General features: G+C 44.5%; 1 protein-coding gene across 2 annotated transcripts in view; it reads right to left on the minus strand.

Annotated features, from left to right (window-relative positions):
* The window catches only part of CECR2 (CECR2 histone acetyl-lysine reader), a 106396-nt gene that overhangs the window by 39638 nt on the left and 42756 nt on the right, over nucleotides 1-24002 (minus strand). For both annotated transcript variants that reach the window (XM_082076230.1, XM_082076231.1), the window contains exon 2: nucleotides 14988-15082. In XM_082076230.1, the coding sequence (XP_081932356.1) occupies nucleotides 14988-15082 (95 nt within the window). The remainder of the gene's footprint in view (nucleotides 1-14987; nucleotides 15083-24002) is intronic.

The following is a 24002-nucleotide window of genomic DNA, read 5'->3' on the forward strand; positions in this document are numbered from 1 at the left end:
GTAAACCAAAGGAGGAGAGCTTTCATTAATAGACACTGAATGAGACCATAAAATAGGGAAAAACAATTAAACTGGGCTTGTCGAGGTTCCAAAGAGAAGTTTCTCCTCCGAGAGTCAGAAAGACAGCAGAGATTGCTGGACTACAAGACCATCACAAGGCACATACAGACCTGCCTCTTTGTCCTCCAGCTCTGCATTCAGAAAACTAGTTCTAGCTAGATGCTACCCAAACTTCAAGTAGTTCTGTGGCTTGCCTGTGTGGCCATTCAGGAGCATTGGCAGTGAAGGAGAGGAGAAAGACCCTTGAAGAATCAGTATGGACTGCACTGAGTTCTTCACACGATGACCTTTGTCTTCACCCTTGTTGAAATTTCTGCATTACAACCATTGTTTTCTTTCAAACCATAAGGACAAAAAAAACCCCAAACAAACAAACAAACCCAACCAACCAAAAAAACACAACAAAAAACCTCCCAACTGTTTAGCAAGTGTTTAGTAGTAGCAGCTCTCCCTAAAGCAGTCTGGTCTAACTCTTGAATTTGGCAGTCTGAAACATGAGTTATCAGAGGTTTCCACGTCCATGAAGGTACATACAAGTTTTCCGCACAAGTAGACAACAGCAGAATAAATTCAGCACCCTAGCAATTTCTGTTCCCTGACCCTCACTTGTCCACCCCATAACTTGCTTCCAGAGCTCAAACGTGGTACTGAGATCACTCCCAAGAATATGCTGAAGATGTATTTAGAGAAGACATCAGGGTTCTTGACCTTTACTCCAACATGATAATACAAAGCTAGGACAGGAGGTTCCCCAACAGAAGGGCTGCTTGATCTTGCTAAGGAAATCTAATTTACATGGTTGGATGCCAGGGAATCCACTGCTTTCCCAGCTGAACTCCTAATGTGTTCATGATTGGGAGAGGAAGATAATTTGCCAAAAAAACCCAAAGCTATCAGCAGCTACAAATACTCCACTCCTGCTCCTTGTCTTCCTCCATCTTACCTCAAGCAATCTTCTATACAATACAAACTGGGGAAGTTGGAATGGGAGCTGGCAGATATGCTGTATCCCACAGAGAAGCAGAATAGGAACAGCTATGGAGCGAGGCAGTGTCTCCAGGGAAGCAGAGAGAATGGAGAGCTGATGTGGGCTGTCTAGTCTAATAAGGGATCACACCACAGGAGCATGTGCTGGCTTGACAGAAGCAAGTGCAGCCACTTAACCTGGGTATGACAGCTGAAGTGAGAGCGTTGCTTTGCTACCTCCAAAAAAGGGGAGCACGAAGCAAGAAGAGGAAGCCACAAGGTCACTACAGCTGTCCACCCTTCAGGGAGGTTCCAGGTCTGCTCATGCAGACATCTTCCCTCAGCCACAGAAGACGAACTGAGCAACCAAGGAAGTTTCCAGCTTGGGCTCTTTAGTACTACTAGACCACACTCAGCAACTCTTGAATTAGACAGAGATGCCCTTTTACATGCTGTGAGCTGACTCATCTCACGCACTGGTACGGCAAAAGGGCACGCTCTGATCTTCCCCTGCTGCCTATGGTCCATGCTTCTCCTGTGATTTGGCTTTTATCTAGCAACCACCCTATGCATGACACAGCTGCTGGGGGTGACTCGTTTGTTATTTTGCTGAGTGAAGGCAGAAAAGCAGCAGAGATATCGGCAGATACAACACAGTCCCACATTGGCCTGTTCTGAAAAGGCCCTTCCCTTAGGCTGGCAAATGCCGGGGACAGGCAGGAGTGCTGAGATAAGTGTCTATTTGATCTTCTCTCCCCCATTCACCCTGGATTTTTCACTGCTTTATGTTCACAAAACGCCAAGGCAGCTAATCAGTGCTCTGTGACCCCTGTTAATTGGGCTGTGTGAGAGAAAGGCAGCACCGGCAAGAGAAATCACACATACCTGTTACTTTGAACTGTCCTGTCATTTTCCGTCTCCCTGCTTGCAGGAGCTCCAAGCACCCTTCTGTGAGCCAGGGCTGCTCTCTTTTCATTGCCATTCCCAGGATCAGCAGGAGGGGCCACAAGTGTTTCCTGTGGTTGTCCTACCTCTTAACAGCTCAAGGTACAGGGATGCAACAAAGAGGCATGTTGTTGCTTCTCCTTCTGTGCAAGAAGGTGAAAGTGATTTTTGGTGAAGGAAACACAATCTGAAGGCACTGATGGCCCTTCTTCCACCTACACCAAGCTGCTCCTCACTGCCCTTATCTGCCTCCTTGTTGCTCCTCCTCTCCTGTCCTATCACAGCACAAGGAAGAAACCAGCAGATGCCCAGCATCCATCTCCCCATCTCAAGAGACTAGCAGCCTATTTGGCCAAGTAAGCCAGAGAAAGAAAGCAAGTGGTGTGAAGATGTGAAGCACTTGAGGAGAGAAGGGTTGGATTTGCCAAGCCTGGTGGATTATGCAGTACTTGGAGGATGAGGAAGACACATAAGGCTAACTAGATGCACACCAAGTGAGGGGGACTGCATTGATTTCTAGGTAGGAGTAAAGGCTGCTTGCATATTTTTGTTGTTTGATTAAGAAGAAATGGGAATATGAGCAGCAGTTAAACCAGAGCAGCCAGAAACATCCCAAAAGTCAGCTGAAGGAGTATGGTAACAAAGGAAAACAAAGTCCTGGGGACAAAAGGGATGAGTAGGAAGATGCTTACACTGCCCAGACAGATTCAGAGAATTTTAATGGGATTAAAATAAATATAAACCCATTATGACTCTCTGCTTGTTTTTCAATGCTAGCTCAACCCTTCCTTCAAACTCTACACAGCCTCTTTACAGTCTCCATGAAGTGAAGGTTTGTACTCTCAATGCATGCAGGGTTTTAGGGTAGTGGTATGGACAGAGAAGCAGGAGCCTCCTCCCCCACTAATTAAGCTGCAATTTGAGTGAAAACTGGTAATGACAAATCAATGGGTTGGATAACTGGATTAAAAGGGGGGGGAAATAATTCTGCTAAAAGATCCTGAAACATGATTGTGGTGAGCAAACAGTATTGCTATATATATTTGTGAAAACATAAATTAAAGTAGCAATAGATGAGCGGAAAGGATTATTTACCTTGAATAAATAAAAAGAAGAGACTGAGACAGGTTTAAAATTGTCTTTTTCCTTAATTGTAACTAATAAGTGTTTTCCGTGGGCATTGTTTGGTTTGACTCAGGATGACCATGTTCACACCAAAGGTGTGTTTAAATACACCTGCCAAGCTTTGCTAACATACTAACCCCACAGACACTCTGTACTTCACCGTTTATTCAATTTTACCTTTAAGATACTACCCTGAAACCTTTAGTCAAAGGGCCCAATAACAAATCAGTTGCCTTCAGTGTGATGTACAACTCATGAGAGCAGCAAGGGGACACTTAAACTCCAAAGGAAACCAGCTCTGTATTAGCCGCTAATATGCACTTTCCTACCTACCATTGTGTTGAAACACATACCAGAGCTCCACCATGGAAGAAAACAGATGACATTGCAGCTACTTTTTCTCTAAAAAGAGACACCTCAGTTCCTTGTGATATGGCTGAAATTGTAAAATACTGTGCATCTGGAAATATGTCAGAACCTCCAAAAAACTCCTGGTAAGACAGGCTGTCAGATATACAAGCTGTCTGAATGGAAGGAGACTTAAGTGTCCATCAAGCAATAAGTGGTTTCTGCTTCTTTATCAGGGGTTGCACTGGATAGTCCATCAGTCATAGGGAGAAAACATGCATGTCTCCAGCAGTGTCAGCTGCTCTTTTCCTGCCTTGAGGAATCAATCTGTTGAGCCGAGGGAGTCCAAAAAAGAGGCAATATCAGTTACCAAAGCTTTACCCAGAAAGGGATGCAGAGCTGTTATTAGAATAGGGTGGTACCAGTGCTGATGCCATCACACGTAATGTCCAAGGAGGAAAGGACCAAGGAAACAGGTTATCTCACCCCAGGCACCTGTGATAAATCAAAGACAGAACTGAAAATCTCTCTGTTTCATGCCTGAAGAAAGTCTGGTGTCAAGTTGGCTTGTGATACTGTGGGAGGATACATGGACAGGCTTCCCTTGGTCAGCTACGTCAGTCTTGTCATAGAAAGAAATTAAGTTGGTCAAGCAAGACTTTCCCTTCATGAACCCGTGCTGGCTGGGACCAATGACAGCATTGTCATTCAGGTATTTTTCCATAACTCCCAGAATAATCTTTTCCATTATTTTGCCAGGCATGGAAGCGAGCCTGACAAGTCTGTAGTTGCCAGGGTCATCCCTGTTGCCTTTCTTGTAGATTGGAACAACCTTCACCAGCTTCCACTCATCTGGGACCTCTCCAGATGTTGAAGACAGAAGCAAAGAAAGGATTAAATGTCTCAGCTTTGTCTCCCTGTTTGAGGTGACCATGCTCATTGAGTAATGGGCCAATGTTATTTCTGGTTTGCCTTTTGCCATTAACATATTTTTTAAAGCCCTTTTTATTGTCCCTCACAGTACTGGCCAGATTCAATTCTAATTGAGCTTTAGCTGTGCAAATTTCCTCCCTACAGTGGTGAGCAGCATCTCTGTAGTCCTCCCATGATGCCTGACCTTGCTTCCACTAACCACATACTTTCCTTTTTCACCATAGATCCCTGATCAGCCAAGATGGCTTTTTGTCTCTTCTGCTTGACTTCTGACATAATGAAATTGCCTGGCCTGTGCTTTTAGTAGGTGGCACCTAAAAAAAGCAGCAAACACTGATGCACCCCCGCACCTTCAAAAGTTTTTTTCCAGGGGACCTTACTGAGTAGTTCTCTGAGCAGCCTGAAGTCTGCTCTCCTCATATCTAGAGTTGAGGTCTTGCTGGCAGTTTTCCTCCCATTAGTATAGATTTTAAACCTGACTGCTTTGTGGTCACTGAGGCCAAGGCAACTGCCAATTGACATTTCACCCACGAGACCCTCTCTGTTAGGAGTAGCAAATCTAGGAAGGCACCTTTCCTGGTTGGTTCCTGTAGTACTTGTACCAAGAAGTTATCATCCAGATGGTTTAGGAATCTTCTGCACCTGTTTGTACCAGCTGTATGATATTCCCAGTTGACATCTGGCAAGTTGAAGTCCCCCATAAGACAGGGGCCCATGACTTAGAGGCTTCCCTTAGTTCCTTAAAGAATAACTCATCAGTATAATCATCCTGGCCGGGTGGCTTATAGTAGACACCCACAATGACATCCGCTTTGTCTGACCCTTAATCCTTACCCAGAGGCTCTCAACTTTCCTGTCGCCAACTGCCGGCTCCATGCATTCCAGCCCCTCCGCTACATACAGTGCCATCCCCCACCACTCCTACCCTGCCTATCCCTTCTGAATAGCCTGTAGCCATCCATCATGGCACACTGGTCACAGGATTCATCTCACCAGGTTTCGCTAATGCCAATGATATCATATCCCTGGGACTGGGCCAAGGCTTCTAGTTCATCTTGCTTTTTCCTTGTGCTGCACGCATTAGCGTAGAAGCACTTCGAGTGTAGTTCATTGTGCTCATCACCTCGTGGTGCAGTCTGAAGAATCTCACTATCATGCAGCTCCTCGAGCTTTGGTGTGCCATCCCGCTGCTCATTACTGACTGGCCTGGTACTGTCCCCTTTCGTCTTCTGATCTAGTTTAAATCTCTGTCAATCAGCCCTGCTAGCTCCTGAGCAAACACCCCTTTCCCCTTCTGAGAGAGGTGCATCACATTGGATGTCAGTAGACCTGGTGAAGAATAGACCACCCCATGGCCAAGAAACCCAGAGTTCCACTGATGACACCAGCCTCAGAGCCACGTGTTGATCAGCTGGGTCTGACTGTTCCATTCTATATTCTTGCCTGCTACTGAAAGCGTTGAAGAAAATACTACCTGAGCACCTGATCCTTCAAACAACTGACCCAAGGCTTTGATATCCCTTTTGATTGCCTTTAGGCTTCCCTTTGCTACCTCTTCACTGCCAACATGAAGAACCAACAGTGGGTAATAATCTGAGGACCGTACCAGCCTAGGGAGTTGTTGAGTCACATCTTTTACCCTGATAGTATGTTCAGATGAAGTGGTAAGAATCGCCTGAGACCTTGACATGCAGAGTTTTCTGTCAGGCTCAAAATCAGAAAATGATCAACAGACACCACTGGCAATGGCAGAATGGCAGGAGGCAGAAGAGAGCTCCTGAGCCTAAGAGCCAACATGAGGGTGCATGCTGAAGGCCTTGGAGTGTATGCTGGTACTGAAGAACAGGAAAATAATGGTAACAAGATGTCATGATGATCAGTACAGAAGTTGGTGGTGCTGGTGCACAAGACAGAGATGCAGAGTAGGAGAGCCAGCTAAAGGAAGAATGCACTGATCTGCAGGGCACAGCTGGACCCCTGGTAAAGTGTAAGATCACCAAGAGAAGATTAAGCAATACTGATGCCAAACTGGAGATTTTACAGCAGGCTTGTGCTTGATGACACTGATAGTCTTAAAAGTTTCGCTAAATTATGTCACTTTTTAGATTGAATGGAAAAGCAAAGAACCTAGGTTCTCCTCAGAGCATAGGCTCATGAGGCAATAAATCTGAGACACAGCAGTTCCCAGGGTCAGTTCTTGGGCTCAAGGAGCAATTCCTGGGCCTCAAAACAAAACCATCTGACCTGGACATTTCTGAGCACAACTTAACATAAGAGAGGTACCTTTTCCCCCACCACAGATTCAGATGAAACTCCTCCAGTCCCCACATGGATGGATGCCTCCCAGCACCCCTCAGGAATTCAGAGAGCTGCATTCTTCTCTGCCTGGTTCTCTCCCAAGGCTTATCAGAAACTGAGAATGGGAATCACCTCTGGGCATAACAATCTCACAACCACCCAGACAGACAGTGTTTGAAGCCTAAGGGCTTCTGCATTTCTTCTGTGTCAAGTACCTTCAGCTTTGAATAACAAAAGGCAATCTCTTGAAGGATCAAAAAGGAAAACAAAAAGAACCAGTGTTAGGACTATTTATTAACTAATCCAAGAACTAGTTACAGGTTGTTAGATAAAATAAAAATGGAGAGAGAAGGATCTGGGTGCTCAAGAGGGAAATAAGTACCATGGGGGAAGCCAACTTGTCAATCAGAGTGGGGGCAGGGAGGGGGGGATTTGGGTAACACTGGTGTGGGCTAAGAGGCCTGGTAAGATGCTTTGAAGGGCTCTGCTAAGGAATACTTTGGTTCATGCACACTGGGTGCACAGCCAGCACATAAGGATCTGACCTGGAAAAGACACTTGGTCCTTCATGAAGTGTGAGAACGCCTGCTGCAGGCTCTGCTCTTGCCACATGCTGCCTCCATGTGCACACTTTGACTCTTAAAGCACGGAGTTTCCCCCCACACACCTTGTTTCGTGTCTTGCTCTGTGCAACCTCGACAACCAGACACACAGGGTACGCCCAACAACAAGTACATGACAAAATGATGATCGAGCCATAGTAGTCTGTCTCAGGAGGAATGAACAGAATAAAGGAACATACCCATAGCCCAACTTTCACCTTGTGAGCTGACCTGATAAGATAGCAACGGCTTTGGTTGGTCTGTGATGGCATTTTGCTTCCCTCATCAATTACCTCCACCTGAATCTAACCAGGCTTCAATCCGTGCTTGCCAATTTTCATCCACACGCTTCTTTCTTTCTTTCTTTCTACTACTGTTATTTGATGGTGATACTCTTTCTGAAGAGAAGCAGATCAGCCCTTGGGAGCTGGAGCTCATTAACTTACAAAAGACCCAAATACATCTCCTATATTCTAAAAGAGCAAATAGGAATGAGGCTCACTATGCCCCACATTCAGACTGGAAGAGGATCACTATTTACTATTCATTCCTGGATCCTTGAAGAAAAGTGAAGCCAGCTTAATGCTGCATTGTTCATTCTTAGTGCCCATCAACAGAAAGCATGCTCCCAATTCATAGCCATAAGGAAACACAACAGCATTGCTGTGCCGTAAGCTTTTCCGATTGTTTAGGGGCTGTAGAGAGGACCTGAGGGTATTACAGTGATGAGGAGCACTGTGGGGAAGAAGCTAGAGTTATTGTCTTGATGATGATGGGGAAATAAGACACATGCGTGTATTATGGCAAAAATCCATACGAAACAAGACCTTAAGTGCCTTGCTGCTCATAGAAAGATATGATTCATGTGGGAGAAGAGAGTATCGTCTGAGGCAAAAAATATCCAGTGTGGGGTTGCCTTGAAGCAAACAAGCTTGTCAAATTCATTGCTTAGAATCAGCCCTAGAGATCACAAGTTTCTGGGGGCAATGGATAAAACCAAGCTTTTAAACATAAATAAATAGGTCCTAAAGAAGTTCCTTTCAGGATTTATTTCAGAAAAGGTTTTTCCTCTTCTCCAAAGTTTAAGCTACTACACCACTTGAGCCAGAAGGGAACTGAGGAAGGATAAAAGGTAAGATGAGATCAAAACTAAAGGTATAGGTGACTTAGAACAGAGACTGACATGACAACACCAAATCATTATAGTGGCTTAGCAGCTGGCCAGCAGCCACCCCAGCTCTTCATCAAGCTCACTGGGGCTAAAAGCCTCCCAAAAAATAATTTCAGAACTTCTCCGGTATTCACTCTTGTACTAAAGACTGGTTTCTGAATGGGGCCGAGGTGCTGGGATGTGGCCTGCAACCGTGCTGGAGCTAAAATCCTGCACATGTGGTTTGGAGCATGACCGTCTCGGGACAAAAGTCTCGAAAGTGAGGGGAAAGGTTCCACATGGAGAGAACTTCCACATCCTGTCCCCCTTTCTCCATCACTCTTTGTCTTCTTCCTTTAAAGGAGACTTGCCTTCTCAATTTCTTTCTTCATCATTGCTTTCTTCCTCCTCTCCAGAGTACTTGGTTTGCAACATCAGTAACTTAAAAATAAAGCTGTCCATTTCATATTTCGAACTCTGACATAGGCAAGATGACATCATTGCCATCTCGAAGATCTTTCACTGGATATTCTCTATTCATCCTTTTAAGTTTAGCCATCTCTTCCTCCCTGACAATGTTTTGCATAACTCCCTCTCCCCAGCTATCCAATCTATTTGTCTCTCATCCATCTGCCCTGACAATAACAGCACAGCTTACTCGTTCTCTTTTTCTTCCATCATTTTAATTCCTTATGCTGTACCACACCTATGGAATAGTAATTCCAGAACCCGCTACCAACTTTTCTTCAAATTCTTCTTCAAAGATTCATTTTATCCATCTGAGAATCAAAGACATTTACTTAGCTTTATTTATACTTGAACTCTAAAATTTTATTCCACTGTGCTTCTCATTAATCTCTGAATGACCGTGTTATTTTACTGCTGTAATCTCATCCTTCCTTTCCCAACACCTGCCAGCTGCCTCATTTTCACTTTTTACCCTTTAAAAGGCTCACCTTGCATGGTTTGGCTATTATTATAATAAATATTAATATTAGATTCAAGATGAGCAATGTAGCCACTTCATCTCCCTTGCCCCCTCACGGTATCTCCTGCGCCGATGATACTGGGTTGATTCCAGAGGCCATCCACCGATCTCCATGATGTATGCACGGCAGCGTTTCTTAAAAGTCAGACAGTAAATAATGCTGATCTTGTTGATATTCACTTGGCATTCATGAATATGATTCCGAGTTAGTGAGGTGCTTTGCGGCTGGGCCATTGAAACAGGTGTTATAACCAAGGTCACTGGCACAAATGCAAGTGGCAGCTGTTAAATCTCCTTCTGAAAGGTGGTGGTCCCCAGGTCTGCTGCGACTGAGTTTAGACTGGCTGTCCCATATGTTATGGCATGGACTGAAGTGTTGAATTCATTCAGATGGTCTTGCTCCCTTGGCTTAGCTATTCCTGCAGCCATATTCACCACAGTATCCCCAAGACTGAAAATTTGGCACTGGTTTGCCAGCTTTCCAAGTTGAGCTGCAACTTTATCTCCTGGACCAGATCAACATGCAGCAGTCCTAAAAGGACACAGCTCACACAGTCATGTGCAGAAGGGCAATTTCAATATGTTAAGTGTTTTACTAAGGGCACTTTTACCAAGACATGAATAAAGCCCAAGTAGCCTGTAAAGACACAGTCCACACAGAATAAAGGACAAGGATGGACAAAAATGACATAGCAGAAGCAAGAAGTTAAATACTCAGAGATGTTAAACACAGCCCTCAGAAATGGGCGTTCTGCCCCTATGAGTTAGAAGATTTCAGCTTTCTCTCTTTCTGATGAAAGCTCAAATAAGTGATTACAGACCAAGCATCAGAAAATAAGAATAGAACAGTATTCTTGATTAGTAACAGTATTTCTCAATGCCACCAGTAAGGGTATGAGACAAATAAACAACAAATAATTAAGCAGCTTGAAAAAAACAGGTGCAAATTATAAGCCTAACACTCCAGGGTTAGTTTACAGATCCAGAAAGAACTTAAGGTGGGCACAAAACAGATTATCCACTCGGGGAAAAAAAATTCCAGCACATTAAGGAAAGAAATAACAAGAAAAAAAAATAATTGAGGTACCTAAGGAAGCCAATGCTGTCTGTGGTGCCACAGAGTTCAATTAGATAGTTAGTTTTCAGCTACAGTGATGGACCAGTCTCCTGAGGTATAAGAAAAAAAATAGTCTCATGGGGCACAGGCAATAGCAGAGTTATTGTTTTTGTTCCTCCTCACTTATCCATGTTGAAAAAATAAAAATTAAAATGTTATAAGAAAAGGCCATTAAAATGTTTTTCAAGAGACAATAGAAGCACACAAAACATCTCCCAATGAGAAATATGATAAAGTCATTGAAACTTCCTATGCCATCACATTAGAAAAATAGCAAAAATGCAATAACAGAGCAGTGAAGAATGAGTTTCACCCAAAGAAATGCTGAACAGCAGGAGCTCTTCGGCATTATTTAACTTGAGTGTACACATCCATGTCACACCATCACTTCTTACTTAAAAACAGCTGCAGAAGGCTCCTGCTGCGGCTGTTGCCGTTAGCTGAAGCTCTGATCTTCCTGTCTTGATACAAGTCATCAAGTGACATTTCCTGCTGGAATTAAAGTCGCAGCCCCTAGGGACTATGCAGCTGCCCAATTTATATCAGAGAGAACCTGAAGCAAGCACCAGTATTTTTTCAAACTGCTTAATTTTTTTTTTTTTTTTTTTTTTTTATAAACCCAAAATTCTGTGAAGGGTTTTTTCCCTCATCACTCCCCACTTTCCAGGCAGTTGTATTTTGAAACAATTAAAAGAAAACAGACATTTCAAGGCCTCAGCACAAAGCTAGAGGAAGGGAAAATCTATGGGTAACCTTACCAGCATCAAACCAAACGGTGCCTATAGCATAAAACCGGGCAGAGAAATCAAACAAAAAGCTTCAAGGATTTAGTTATTGCATTGTTAATAGTTAGGTGGTATGGATAATACAGTAAATGAACACTATGAAGGGTATTTATAAAACAACAAAAGCTAGAGATCACATCACAAAAGTATTTTGAGCAAAAAGAAGGGAGGAATGGGGAAACTGTCCTGGCCAAGTGCTCAAACTATCTGGTGCTAGGCAAGGACAGCTACGGGGTCATTGCTATCGATGCTGGAAGCCAGAAATGCAGACTCCCATTTCTTTGTTCTGTACTTCTACAGTGCTTAACACGGCAAGAACCAGATCAATAAGGAGTGTTCCTAACAGCTACGATATGTTATGATAAATAAGAGTTTGGAGAAGATCATGTGGTATCCCTGTAAGCAGTCTCTGTAGTTAAATACAGATATCCATAACCGAAAGAAAGTCTTAAGCTACCAGACATTCAACACTCTTTAGTCATCAAGCAGTGTAAAAAAACAGGTTCTATTTTGTATATAATTCTTTTTTTTAAAAAAAAAAGTCTGTCATAAATAGTATCAAAGCCAAGGTAAAGTTGCTCTACTTCAAAACCAAGGATCACAGAACCCTATGAAAGTATTAGTCTCTTTTTTTTTCCTCCCCAAAGAATAACAAGCAAATCAAGCTAGAGTATGTAAAATTGTGCATTAAAAGGGCTCTCAGCTAGGTTCCATTTCCAAAATTACTTGAGAGCACATTATAATTAGCAAAGGTATGTGACAGTTTTATACCCCTCTATGATGCATGATTAAAGCCAGGCAGCCCAGCTCTGCCGCAAGTTCTGCACGCCATCAAAACAGATGTGCTAAGAACTGCAAGCTACTCTCAGACTGTGAGCAAGCATAGACAGATAACTTTTTGGCCATCAAAGAGGTAATACACAATACAAAACTAATTGAACCTCAAAGCCCCTCAGAGAGGTAGGCGAACTAGGTTTTATATTAAGTTATACGAATCATCTTGTGCTTGAGCCGCAGTGCTCCAGCCCAAGAACAAGGATGAAAACAAGCTCCCACCTTCCTCTCCACGGCACAACAGGGAGCAAAGTCTGCAACCTAAAGATTAACAGCTCACAGCTTTGGCATGGGGACATGGAGCTCAAACAACTGAAGAAATCGCTGCTGTAACGCAACTGTTATGGCCTATGAAAGTGGTCATTTTTCCTATGTGAGACAGATACCTACTTTCTGTCTGCAACAGAAAAATATGAAGTCCTGTCCCGTCGTGAAAAGCCCAATCTAAACTCTACACAAATTCTGCCTCTTACATTTGCACGTCTATGTCCACCAAGCACTCAAAAAATGAATTAGAGGCTCAAATCCTTACCACTAACTGGGAACAAACTAGGTACAGTAGAGAAGCTGTGCCTTAGCCAAGGCCTGTGCCTGCTGAACTCAGGTTAGAGAGAACAAAGGTGTTGGAAACAAATGTGTAAGGAATGAGGTGGATTTTAGACTTCAAAAAACACACATTCATTTTGGATAAATATTCCACATCTGTTTTGGAAGTGTGAAACAAACACTGGGGCAAACTTGTTTCTGAGAAATGTACCCAAGCTATCAGTTTTATTCTCATTTATCTACAGATTTCCATATTTAGACTACATCTTGATGCTTCTTCCTTTGTGACATCCTTCTGCATACAGCACCTTTCCTTCCATTTCCAAGTAGCCTTCCCACTTGCTTCTTCTGCAGTGCTTCAGGGCCCACCTCTGTAACATGCCAGTGGCTCTAGGCCATTTTCCTAATATATTCCTTCAGTCATGTCCAGCAAGCTGCTCCTGCTGTGCTCTTTTCCCTCACCTCCTCAGCAGAAAAGACTTTTGTTGATATTCCCCTGGCCACAAGGTAGCCTCATTCTATGGGAGGCGCTATAGAAAGGGTACAACTTATTTCTCTTTCAGGTGAGGTGTTAAGTTCTCACAATTTCACTAAATGGTTTTGCATTCCACCTTTTCCTACTGCACTGCTCATACACAGACAGACACACAGAAACAGCTACGTAAGTACCAATGCAACCTGACTGGGCTGCCAAAACCACAGTTGGGTTACCAGCTCTTCCTTCTGCAATGACATTGCCTCCTCACAGCTTTTGCATCTTGGAGCTAACCGCTAACCAAAGCTGTATTTACACAGGCACAAAGTGGGACCTACATGCAATGCCAAATAACTACACCTTGTTGAGCTGCCAGGTGCATCACGTAGCTGTGCTTGAGCGTATACACATGTGTCCACATGTAACCTTCCCCAGACAACTTGCCAATGCCCAACGACTCAGCCGTGATTCATCCCTGGATCTTGCTAGTTAAAACAGCTGAGAAAAGAGATGAAACTGAAGAGAGCTATTGCTAAGTGGAGAATCTTAGATCTGGAGAGTTTAGGAGAACCTCACAATGTTGAATTTATGACATTTATCAAAGACAAATCTTCCACTGCTTCTACAAGGTGAGCTGGTTAAGGTGGGCAAAACACTTAAGCCAGTAATTTATGGCGTTTATGGTATGAAGAAACAAACTTGTTGTATCGCTATAAGCAAGATTATATTGCTGTATGGCTATTTTGATGAAGGAGATATACACAGTTGCAGTCCCTTAACAGTCAAGCTTCTCATCACATCAGTTTCAATCAGCAACAGTAAATGCAGTGCAGCTGCCTCGTTCATGTCCTGATACTGATGCTGAATGTCAGCCCAGCAGTGCAAGATAACCTGTTTAAGTGGCAGACACATATATGAAAATAAACTACATAAATTTCATTGAACATAAATCAGTTAACTAGAAATAGAGCTTTCAATGCAAGGACCTACCAATCTAAGCCTCTGTACAAAATGGGAATCTTAGGGTGCAGGATTGCTTAACACCTCTTCTAAACAACTTCAAATTATGCCAAGCAGTCTTTGTCTCCACAGTTATGCTTTGCTATTAACATGATTCACAGAAGAACAAATAAAACACTCTGCAACAAGCCTTTGTTATAACTGGGAGCACATTTCACTGCGTGAGTGGTGATCCTCTGAAGAATGACGTTCTACAGATGTTTCAGTTTGTGAGGCTAACTTGGTGGACACTAAAAAAGTGTCTCTGGATGTTGAAACATCAGGAGAACATGTCAAATCACTTCCCAGCATGCTTCAATTGAATGATTCCAATGTTCTTCTTATTTCTAAGCGAATAATTACAATTGTCCCTTTGAACTGCCATGGGATCTTCCATGCAAGTGAGGTGGCTGCAGAACAGCAAGTTTTATTCTGCGCAGTACATATAAAATGTTAAAATAATACGTGATGATTTAAAGACTTACTGTGATATCACTAATTTGACCAAACAGAGTGCAGAGTGTAACAGCCAATGAGGATGTTCACCGTACGCTCTAGTGATACAGCAGAGCATGAAACAGAATTCACAGGGTCTCAACAAAGAAGTTTGCTTAACAGTGAGTCTGTAAAATTAAAAACCTGCAACTCAGCCCAAGAAGAGCTGAAATTCCCTTCCACTCGATAAAGCATCTGGCCTGATTGCTGGTGGCTGCCGATCATTGCCATGTCATCACTCTAAAGCTGTGAAACATCCCCATGACTGTGTTAATTAGCTCCCCTTGCAAAGGGCTTAAGCCATAGAGAGAGGTAACTCACGTGATGTCTCTGCGCTGATAGCAACCTTGAAGAAGGCAGGCGATCAGGTCACTGATAAACTCCACATCATCCCTGTGAAGAGCGGCCTCCAGTTCCTATTGAGCAGAAAGGAGAAAAAACAAATTCCAGCCATCAAACTAATTTCTTAACGTTTACTGCTAGTTGATCAGGACCAAAAAGACCAAAGCAGCCTCAAGTACATGTACGGCAGCAGAGCGTACACTTGGTAAGCCGACCTTCCTCATCATTAAAAATACTGCTACTACCACCTCTTCATTGCAAGAGTTTATGGGAAGACCTTGAAAGGCTTTTACCAAATGTCACTGTCCAGCCACAAGACTAATGCTTTTGTCTGGAAACAGAAAAATAGGGTTCTGTGAGGTTGAGATACTACAGCCTAATAAGAAACCCATGATTCCTCCTATGTTCAGCTGATGGGCAGGAATCAAGTGTTTCATCCTCGTGCTTTGCTTTCCACTTGCTGAGGCTAGTGAGTTCTTTTAAAAGATGTGCTTCAAAAGCATGGCTCTAAAAGCCACTTACTCAGAGAAGTAGCAGTTTCAGGTGAAGAGCCAGAAATGGCTGAAAGCTAGCAAGAAAATGCCTCAAAGAAAATAAAGCATTTTGATTATTGTTAAATAAACAAATAATTATTTCTTCTTTTTTTTTTTTTCCCCTCCAGTAAAAGAGAAAGAAAGGATGGAGGGATGTCAGACCTTATGACCTAAACCCTCAGCCCCTGATGTAGAGCTGGAAAGCATCATGGCTTATTTCAGCACAACGGAGTTCACGTAAAGGTGTGACACAGGAATTGATCCATAAAAAAGGATAAACTTCTGAAATATAGTTATTATGAATTTCATACATGTTGTGAGAAATATCTCTTTTCTGCTAGGAATTTCAGGCTTCATTTTCAAAATATTACTATGTTAACTACAGTTTTATTTATATGTCAGAAAATCATTCATAGTAAGAAAAATCCACTTCCTATAAGAGTTATCATCAGTAGGATATAACTCTTAACAAGTTGCAATATGGATAAACAATACAGGCATAAGAAGGTATTCTTTTTGGGTTTCAGAGTAAATAATGGATTGAATATAAATTCCTACTTGAATGTTACTCAACAGACTGTTAACACAAATGGCTACGCTAATGGCTACAGAATAAAGGTTAATGGCCAGAGAATAAAGGATAAACGTTTTGGCACTTACCCAATAAAGAAGAGAAAGTGCTTTTTTATTAGACCACAGTAACTGCGGTAATAAAATTATTGATAACAGATTGCAGATTAAATGCCGCTTGTAGTTTTTTATTGGAAATGTATTAATGGCATATTTTCATTATCAACACTGCTCTTATTTACCTCTTGTGCCACAGCCAAAGGGCTTCACGAGAGGAAGCCTGACACCTGTCCCACAAAGAATGTATTAAACGCATCTATTGTATGCGGAAACGGCGGCGGGCAGCCAAAGCCTGACACAGCGTGCCTGCCGCAGAGCTAGGAAAAGTCCCAAGTATCTGTGTTCTGCACGCTAGATGACTACCGTGCTTAATGACAAGTACAAAAACTACAGTTGCTGCTTGCCATCCCTTGGAGAGAGTGATATTTTAGTTGTATAAATAGTAATCATGCTATATAAATAACAATTATCGAGTGAATTCACTTGGAAAGCAGCTAGTATTTTGGAAGTGTTGATTTATTCTATTGGTAAACCACTTTAATGGACATCTGCTCTCTAACAAAAAGTACATGATGTGCTAGAACATCCCAGGTATGTTACTGCAGTAAACATGCAGCTTGTGAAAAATGACATGTTAGGATCCAGAATAAAGTGGGGGGAGAAAAATTCTCCAGGATATTGGCCCTGATTCAGCCTCTCCCTCATCCATGTACACTTGTGCACTAAAGCTGTCAGTCAGCAGCTTGCCTCTGCTAGGATGTGACAGCCTTTTGTACGAAGGAATATTTAAATTGCTTCCCGTGAGCCTTTTCAGCCTGCTGTTTGACTAACACTCCTTAAGCAGCGGCCACAACCCGCTCGGATAGCCCCTATCTGCAGCCATTGTTTCCCAGGTCCGAGAGTGACCTTTACATTTTTGGAGCCAACAGGTCACTGCAGGAGCTGGGGGACATTCCTTAGGCACTGGGCAAGGTGCTGTCTCCTAGGCAGGGACCCACCAGCCTTCCCCAAAACACCTGACTGGGGAGTTTCCCCCCCTTCTCTTGCTGCCACATCTCTCGCAGACAGCTGCCCCTCATCCCTGATGCCATGGAGGGCGCAGAGCAGATTTGAGAACCTGAGTTGGCTGCAGGTGGATCTTGCAGCTATTCACTACAGGCACTGAGCACACAGAGCCACACGGCTGGGTGCAGGGTCCCCGTGCCACTCTGGCTTAAGGATCCTGGCACAAGTCAGGATTAATGAGTGCAGGCATAGGATGGAGCTAATGAAGGTCCACCATTAGCAGGCGCAAGGCTGTCAGTGCCTCTGTAGAAAGAGGTTTGCACCACGCTGCCAAATGTCATGGGTGCTGCCTGTAACCCACTCTGGTCCTCACTAAGAGCCACATCCCATGCCAGCACAGTCATAGTATTACTGTGATTATTAGTCTTGGAAAAAAAGATACTGACATTGTCCTGTAAAGTTTTTGTCTACTTTTTTTCTGTCACTGCTTGCAATAGGGGCAAGAGCAGCAAGAGGCACCAGGATCCAGGTCCACTTGCCCTGTTCAACTGAATGTCACAATTTTCTATCCCTATAGATTCTCCAGCTTTCTGCCCCAAAACACCTAAATCCCGGACTTCTCCCACATGCCCAGGTTGCTGTGGGAATGCCGGGGACCAGGAGGACACAATGCAAATCTTAACATCTCAGGAGTGTGATGAAGACTTAGAATCCCCTCAAGCTTTCACCTAATGCCTCAGCCCACGTTTTGCAGGAGGAGAAAGAATAAACCTTGTTTTTCCAGCCCCCCTCTCCAACAAGGGATGGCCAGCCAAGTGGCACAGTGCTGGAGCAGTGTATCTGAGCAGAGGTGATCAAAGTGATGCCAGGGACTCTCAGGAGAAAGCAGACACCAAAATCCTGCCCCAGGACCCATCCCCACACTCTTCTGTCCTGGCCAGGGCAAGCGGCAAGCTGCTGGGCTTCTTCCCTGCCACCATCCCCCCCACGCCTCCAACCCTTTTGTTTTTGCCCTTTTCTCTTTGAGCACTGAGCTGTGAGCACAGAAATCTGAACCTTGCCAAAACGCTTTGGGGACGGCAGAGAAAGGAAACAGAAAAGGCAGCAAATCAGCAGAGGAAGGAGGGACACACACACACACACACATCTCCTCTAGCTAGAGAGAGCAACAGACAGGAGAAAAGCAGGATTCTCCCCCTCTCCAGCTGGCGTCACACCTCATTAGGGAAAAGCCTGTTTAACGTCTTTCCCTCCCCCCAGCCCGGGACTAAATCCCCCTCTGAGTCAGGCAAGGGCTGCCGGGAAGAGGCGGTTGCCAGAGCAAGGGTGACCACCTCACCCAGGAGGAGTGCTGGCCCAAAGCAGGGTCAGCCCGAGCGGGCAGGAGGGCACCGATCCATCCGTCCCTGCTCCCTGGGACAACAGCTGGGAGGAGTGGACTGGGAGGACAGGGCTGGCTGCCCCATGCCAGGCACTCTGGCAGGTACAGGTAACCCCTCCAGTGTGCTGCTGGCCAAGGTTTCAGTCCGAAACAAACACTGCTGCTGTGAAGGTGTATTAAACCCCAGTATCACACCTGTGTTGTGTTGCAACTGCTACTTTGTGCTGCTCTTGATGGTACCCAAGCGCTGTGGCCTCTGTATGCGTGGTGAACCCAGGCCCAGGCTGCCCAAAGTATACTCCATTTTGGTATCTGTCCAGACTTTTGAGAGGAAAGATGATAGACTCACTACAAGAAAGACTTGGAGGTGCTGGAGCAAGTTCAGAGAAGGCCGGTGAAGCTGGTAAAGGGTCTGGAGCACAAGTCTGATGAGGAGCAGCTGAGGGAACTGGGGGTTTAGCCTGGAGAAAAGGAGGCTGAGGGGAGACCCTATCACTGTCTGCAACTACCCGAAAGGAGGTTGTAGCATGGAGGGTGTTGGTCTGTTCTCCCAAGTAGCAAGTGGTAGGATGAGAGGAAATGGCCTCAAGTTGTGCCAGGGAAGGTTCAGATTGGATATTAGGAAAAATTTCTTCGTAGAAAGGGTTGTTGGGCACTGGAACAGGCTGCCCAGTGAAGTGGCTGAGTCACCATCCCTAGAAGTGTTTAAAAGATGCATAGATGAGGTTCTCAGGGACATGATTTAGTGTTAGTTAGGCTGTGGTTGGACTTGATGATCTTGAGGGTCTCTTCCAAACAAAATAATTCTATGATTCTGTGACTTCCTGGTTACAAGTGAACAAATGAGTCTACAACCATGACAGCACTGACACCACTGTCACCAACACCAGCACAGAGGTAATGGTGGGGCTGCTGCACACACCGGCTTTCTGAAGTATGGAAAGCAGCCAGTCAGAGTCCAGCACCTTACAAGCTGTCTGCTCAGAGGGTGGCATCACAAAGTTTGGGGCTCTTGTTCCAGGAGACAGGCTCCTCCCAGGCTGGAGGGAAAGCCCAGTACATGTGAGAGCCTGGCATGAGCAGGTTGGGTTGTGAGACACAGGACTGAAGTTCAAAAGACTCCTCTGTGCTGGACCTGAATCATCGAGCCTCATCTAAGTGTTCCTGCTCCAGCAGAGGGATTGGACTAGATGATCTTTTGAGGTCCCTTCCAATCCCTAACATTCTGTGATTCTGTGATAACTGAATCTAAGGGACATAACCAGTTTAAGCACAGCAAAGCCTTGTCCAAGTTAGCCATCAGTTTAAAAAACCTCAGTCCCTTCAGCTCTATTTCCATACCACTGCTGTTATCAGATTTCCATTGCAATGTTCCCAAGTGACTCAACAGGCTTTAGGAGATCACCAAAAGCTACCAGTGGGCTCTGCTGAGCCAGCCCCAACCCATGTGCTGAAATTGCGACACCGTCACTGAATTGATTCAGGACTTTCTTTTCCCCTTACAGACAATTTATGACAACAGGTACCTGGGCAAGAGTTAGGCAAATTCATGCAAAAGAATACAGTTCCAGGACTGAGCAGGAAGACTGAAAGTCACCTGCAGGTCTGAAATGCTTCCAGTGAGCATCATTTACCCCTGTGTTGCCTGAAGCCAGAGTGGGTGCTTCACATCTCCAGTTAGGAGCTGTTTACCCCACTGAAGAGCGAGCCATCCCCTGGCTGCAAGGAGGATGCAGGGACTCTGAGGAACCACTGTTCACCCCAAAACATCCCAGAGAGGAGGGTGTGGCCCCCTCCTTTGAGCCACAGAGCAAACCCAGCCCATTCACCAGAAGCAGCAGCAGAAGGTCAACACAATGGGAAGCGGGACATGGTCCCAAAGCTGAGGTGACAGGATCCAGAGCTACACCACAGGCCAGTTGCTCTCCCAAATCTCACTCTCAACTTGTTGGTCTGTCGGTGTGCTCAGCTCCTGGGGTGTACTTAGCATGCCCACAAAAAACACGGCCCTGCCCAGCAGCCAGAGTGCCTTCTGTGGCCCAGTGCCACTCTCTCTTGGCTTGAGATTGCTACCATCATATGGAAATAATTTTCAAAATATGAAACCTACAGAGACTGCCCCACTTGGCATGACAAACTGGGAGGGCATTGTAAGGAATTAAGGGTATTCCTAGGGCCCCAATAACCTAGAAGCACAAACAACAGTAGGTTTAGATGGCTGCCTTAAAGCCAGAAAGAATTTATGGTTTTGTATCCTGATTGAGTCTCCCAGCCATGTTATCTTAATTTCAGTAGCCATCAGCCATTGCGTAAATCTACAGCCAGATGTGTTTCTCCCAGCTTCCCCATAGTCCTGCACCCTCACTCTGTAAGATGCTCCACGGCCTTACAGGTTCCTTAGCCAAAAGACCCCATCCATCTTCTTCTGTGCTCTGCCTTTGCATCGCAGGGAAAGTGGATGTTAACACCCTCCCCACACTCCTGACAGCAGAGACCAAGTCATCAGCTCTCCTCAAGAAAACATCATCATCTTCATCTCATCCCCTGGGGACCACAAGCTCCAGAGGGAGCCAATCTGGCCTTCTGCAGTAGCTTCAGGGGTGCGAGGTAAAGAGGTTTAGTGATGCTTGGCACCACAGCAGTCCCAGCTCTTATCTGAGCCATCAGACTGGTGTGTGTGAGGGCAAGGGATGAAGAGCAAACACCCGAGGGAGAAAAGCTACCCTGTCAGAAGGGGACCATCATTTGGGGGGGGGGGGGGGGGGGTGGGAAGGAAAAGCAGCAAAGGTCTTCCTGTTTCCCATTTCTTCAGGTCCCCCCCTTAATGTCCGTCAGTGCCTTCTGAGATCTCTACCTCCCTCAACTTTCTGCAAGCAGACTTTGAAGGCTATTTCAAGCACATTGCAAATAGGAGCATAATGTTACTCCAGGGCTAAGCAGAGGTGTGAGATGACAGCTTTGTATGAGGAAGATGGTTATAAACAGAAAGCTAGGGAGAATTAGTCGTATTGCCTCCACAGGCTGTTTGCAAAGAACAAATCCCACGTGCTACTCCCCGCCCAGTGCTGGCAGTGCAATGGGTAACGTCAACCATCCTCTCCCTCCAGCACCTTCCATCAGCTATGAAAGAGAATGCACAAATGCCGAATTCTGCTCAGTTTAGCCCAAGTATGTTTGAAAATGCAAACTCTTTGCAACGCTGATGGACATTATGGTCAGGCTAGAATTTTCTAAGCACACTCGGGTTTTGTCTTCCTTTAGCCTCTCTATCAGGATGCTTAAAAGTCTGGGATGGGCACGAGGCTACTGGTGATCTGAGACCACTGTATTATCTACCCTCTATCTCACAAGCCAGAATGGTTGTGTCTTCTTGTTCTGCATTTCTGTTAACCTGCTGCCTGATCTCTCCTTTGGGAGAGGGACCCTCCCCTGTTTGCACAGCATGTTGCTGCTTGCTCTCCAACTGGAATTTTTCACTGCTGTGTAATACAAACAAATACGAGCAGGTCACGCTGGGTGGCTAAACTGTACTGAAAAGAGATTTCAGACTGATCAATCCAGTCTCCTTCATGTCCCATAGCAGCATACCGGTGCTAATAAAGCTTTCCTCTTCTCCTAGCTCATCTTGCCTGTAGTTCAAGCTACGCGAATGAAAAAAACTGCATCTGTTATGAAGTTTATGGATTGTCAGCATCTAAAAGATCTAAAACTGCTGCTCATTCTGTTTCTTTCCCCTGCAAAACACCTTTTCAGATGGACAGGGTACATCTGAAGCTCTGAAGTAACAAGCGATTAGTTTCTGTTTAATAGTCACACATTAGTACTTTATGCCTCTAGAGCAGCTTTCATCCTAGAGCATCAAAGCATTTAAAGAAAATTCAGTAAAGGCTTGCAGCACCTGTGAAGGAAGGGGAGGCACAAACCCACATGCAGAGCAATTTTACAGATGGAGAAACTAACACAAGCCCCAGCATCCTTACCAGGGGCACACTTCACTCAGCAGAGAGAGAACCCATAAGGCTTGACACTCGATACCACTGCCATCATCTTTCTTTTTCAGCAGCTTTATTAGCAGCCAAAGCATTTGGTGATCGTGCTATTTCCCTCCAAAGGATCATTTCTCCCTTTCAAAATAATCCCCTCTTCCTTCAGAGCAGATAATCTACACCATTTACCCTAAGCCAGTTACGCTGGCTGAAGGGGAAGCATCGCACTGGGCACTGAGCTGGCTTTACATGGGAGAAAGACAGAAATTTCAGGCTCAGCAGAACCAAGTCTCCAGCCTGTGGTTTGCAGACCTCTGGCAGACCCCATGGAAGACTTCTAGAAGGCCTGTGAAGGGCAGTTAAGAAAATCAAGCTTAAACACCAGTCTGCTTAAATTTCTAATCAGGGGTTCATGCTTTTACAGGAAAAGTACTAGGGTCACGCCCTTAAAAACAAAACACTAACAAAAAACAAACAGCAAAACAAACCAAAACACCTTAAAGTGGCTGACCACTATTGCCCAAGCCACAAGTTCAACTCCTCTAGCTGAAAATAACCTACAAACACAACAGTATGAGAGGAAACAACAGTCTGCTTGAATTGCATCCTGTCTGCCTCACCCTCAGAAAGATATAATTTATTATCACCTAGAAAGGATATCTCGTGGTAACAACATTTGTATCTGATGTATTCAGATTGTTAAATTCCTTATAGTTTGCACTGGCTTATATTTTGGTTGTTGTTGGTTTTGTTTGTTTGTTCTGGTTTGTTGGTGGTTTTGTTGTTGTTGTTTGGTTGGTTTTGGTTTGTGTTTTTTTTTTTTGTTTGTGTTTTTCATTGCTTTGGGTTTTTTGTTTGTTTGTCTGTTTTTTATTGGGGAGACAAAGTGAGGAATGTGGCGAGCAAAGAGCTAGAGATTTGTACCATTCTGAAGACAACCCATAATACACTAAACCTTATACATTTTTGAACTCTCGTAGTCCCATGCTAGTAGTTTCTTTGCTGATAGAAACAACCCCAAACTCTTTCTCTCTACAAGTACTGGATTTATCATTCCTATTTACAGGCTAAATACTACCAACAGCTAAAAAGTTCAGCAACCATTTTACATGGCGCCTTGTTACGCGCAGTCTCTTCGGTGGGGAACAGCATCAACACGGCTCTACCTGTTCTTGACATTGTTTCTGGAAACAACATCACCGGGTGAGCTATGGTCCCTCCCCAGACAATTCAGCCGCACGATAAATAAAGAACAGCTGATCCTGCCGTGTCACCATCTCCTGCGGTAAGAGGCTTCCTGGGTACCTAGTGGGAGTTCTGCTAAGCTTTTAAGCCCATTGGCAACATAGGGAACAGTCTGTAGCTCCAAAGCCAAGAGGCTCGAAGTAATAATCCGATTTCAAAGCTCCTCCTCCTCTCCAGCCAAAGGCAGTGAGGGAGGATGAGATCAGACTGTAGA

Source organism: Streptopelia decaocto (genome assembly GCF_964273445.1).
Source record: "Streptopelia decaocto genome assembly, chromosome: 1".
NCBI classification, from domain to species: Eukaryota; Metazoa; Chordata; class Aves; order Columbiformes; family Columbidae; genus Streptopelia; species Streptopelia decaocto.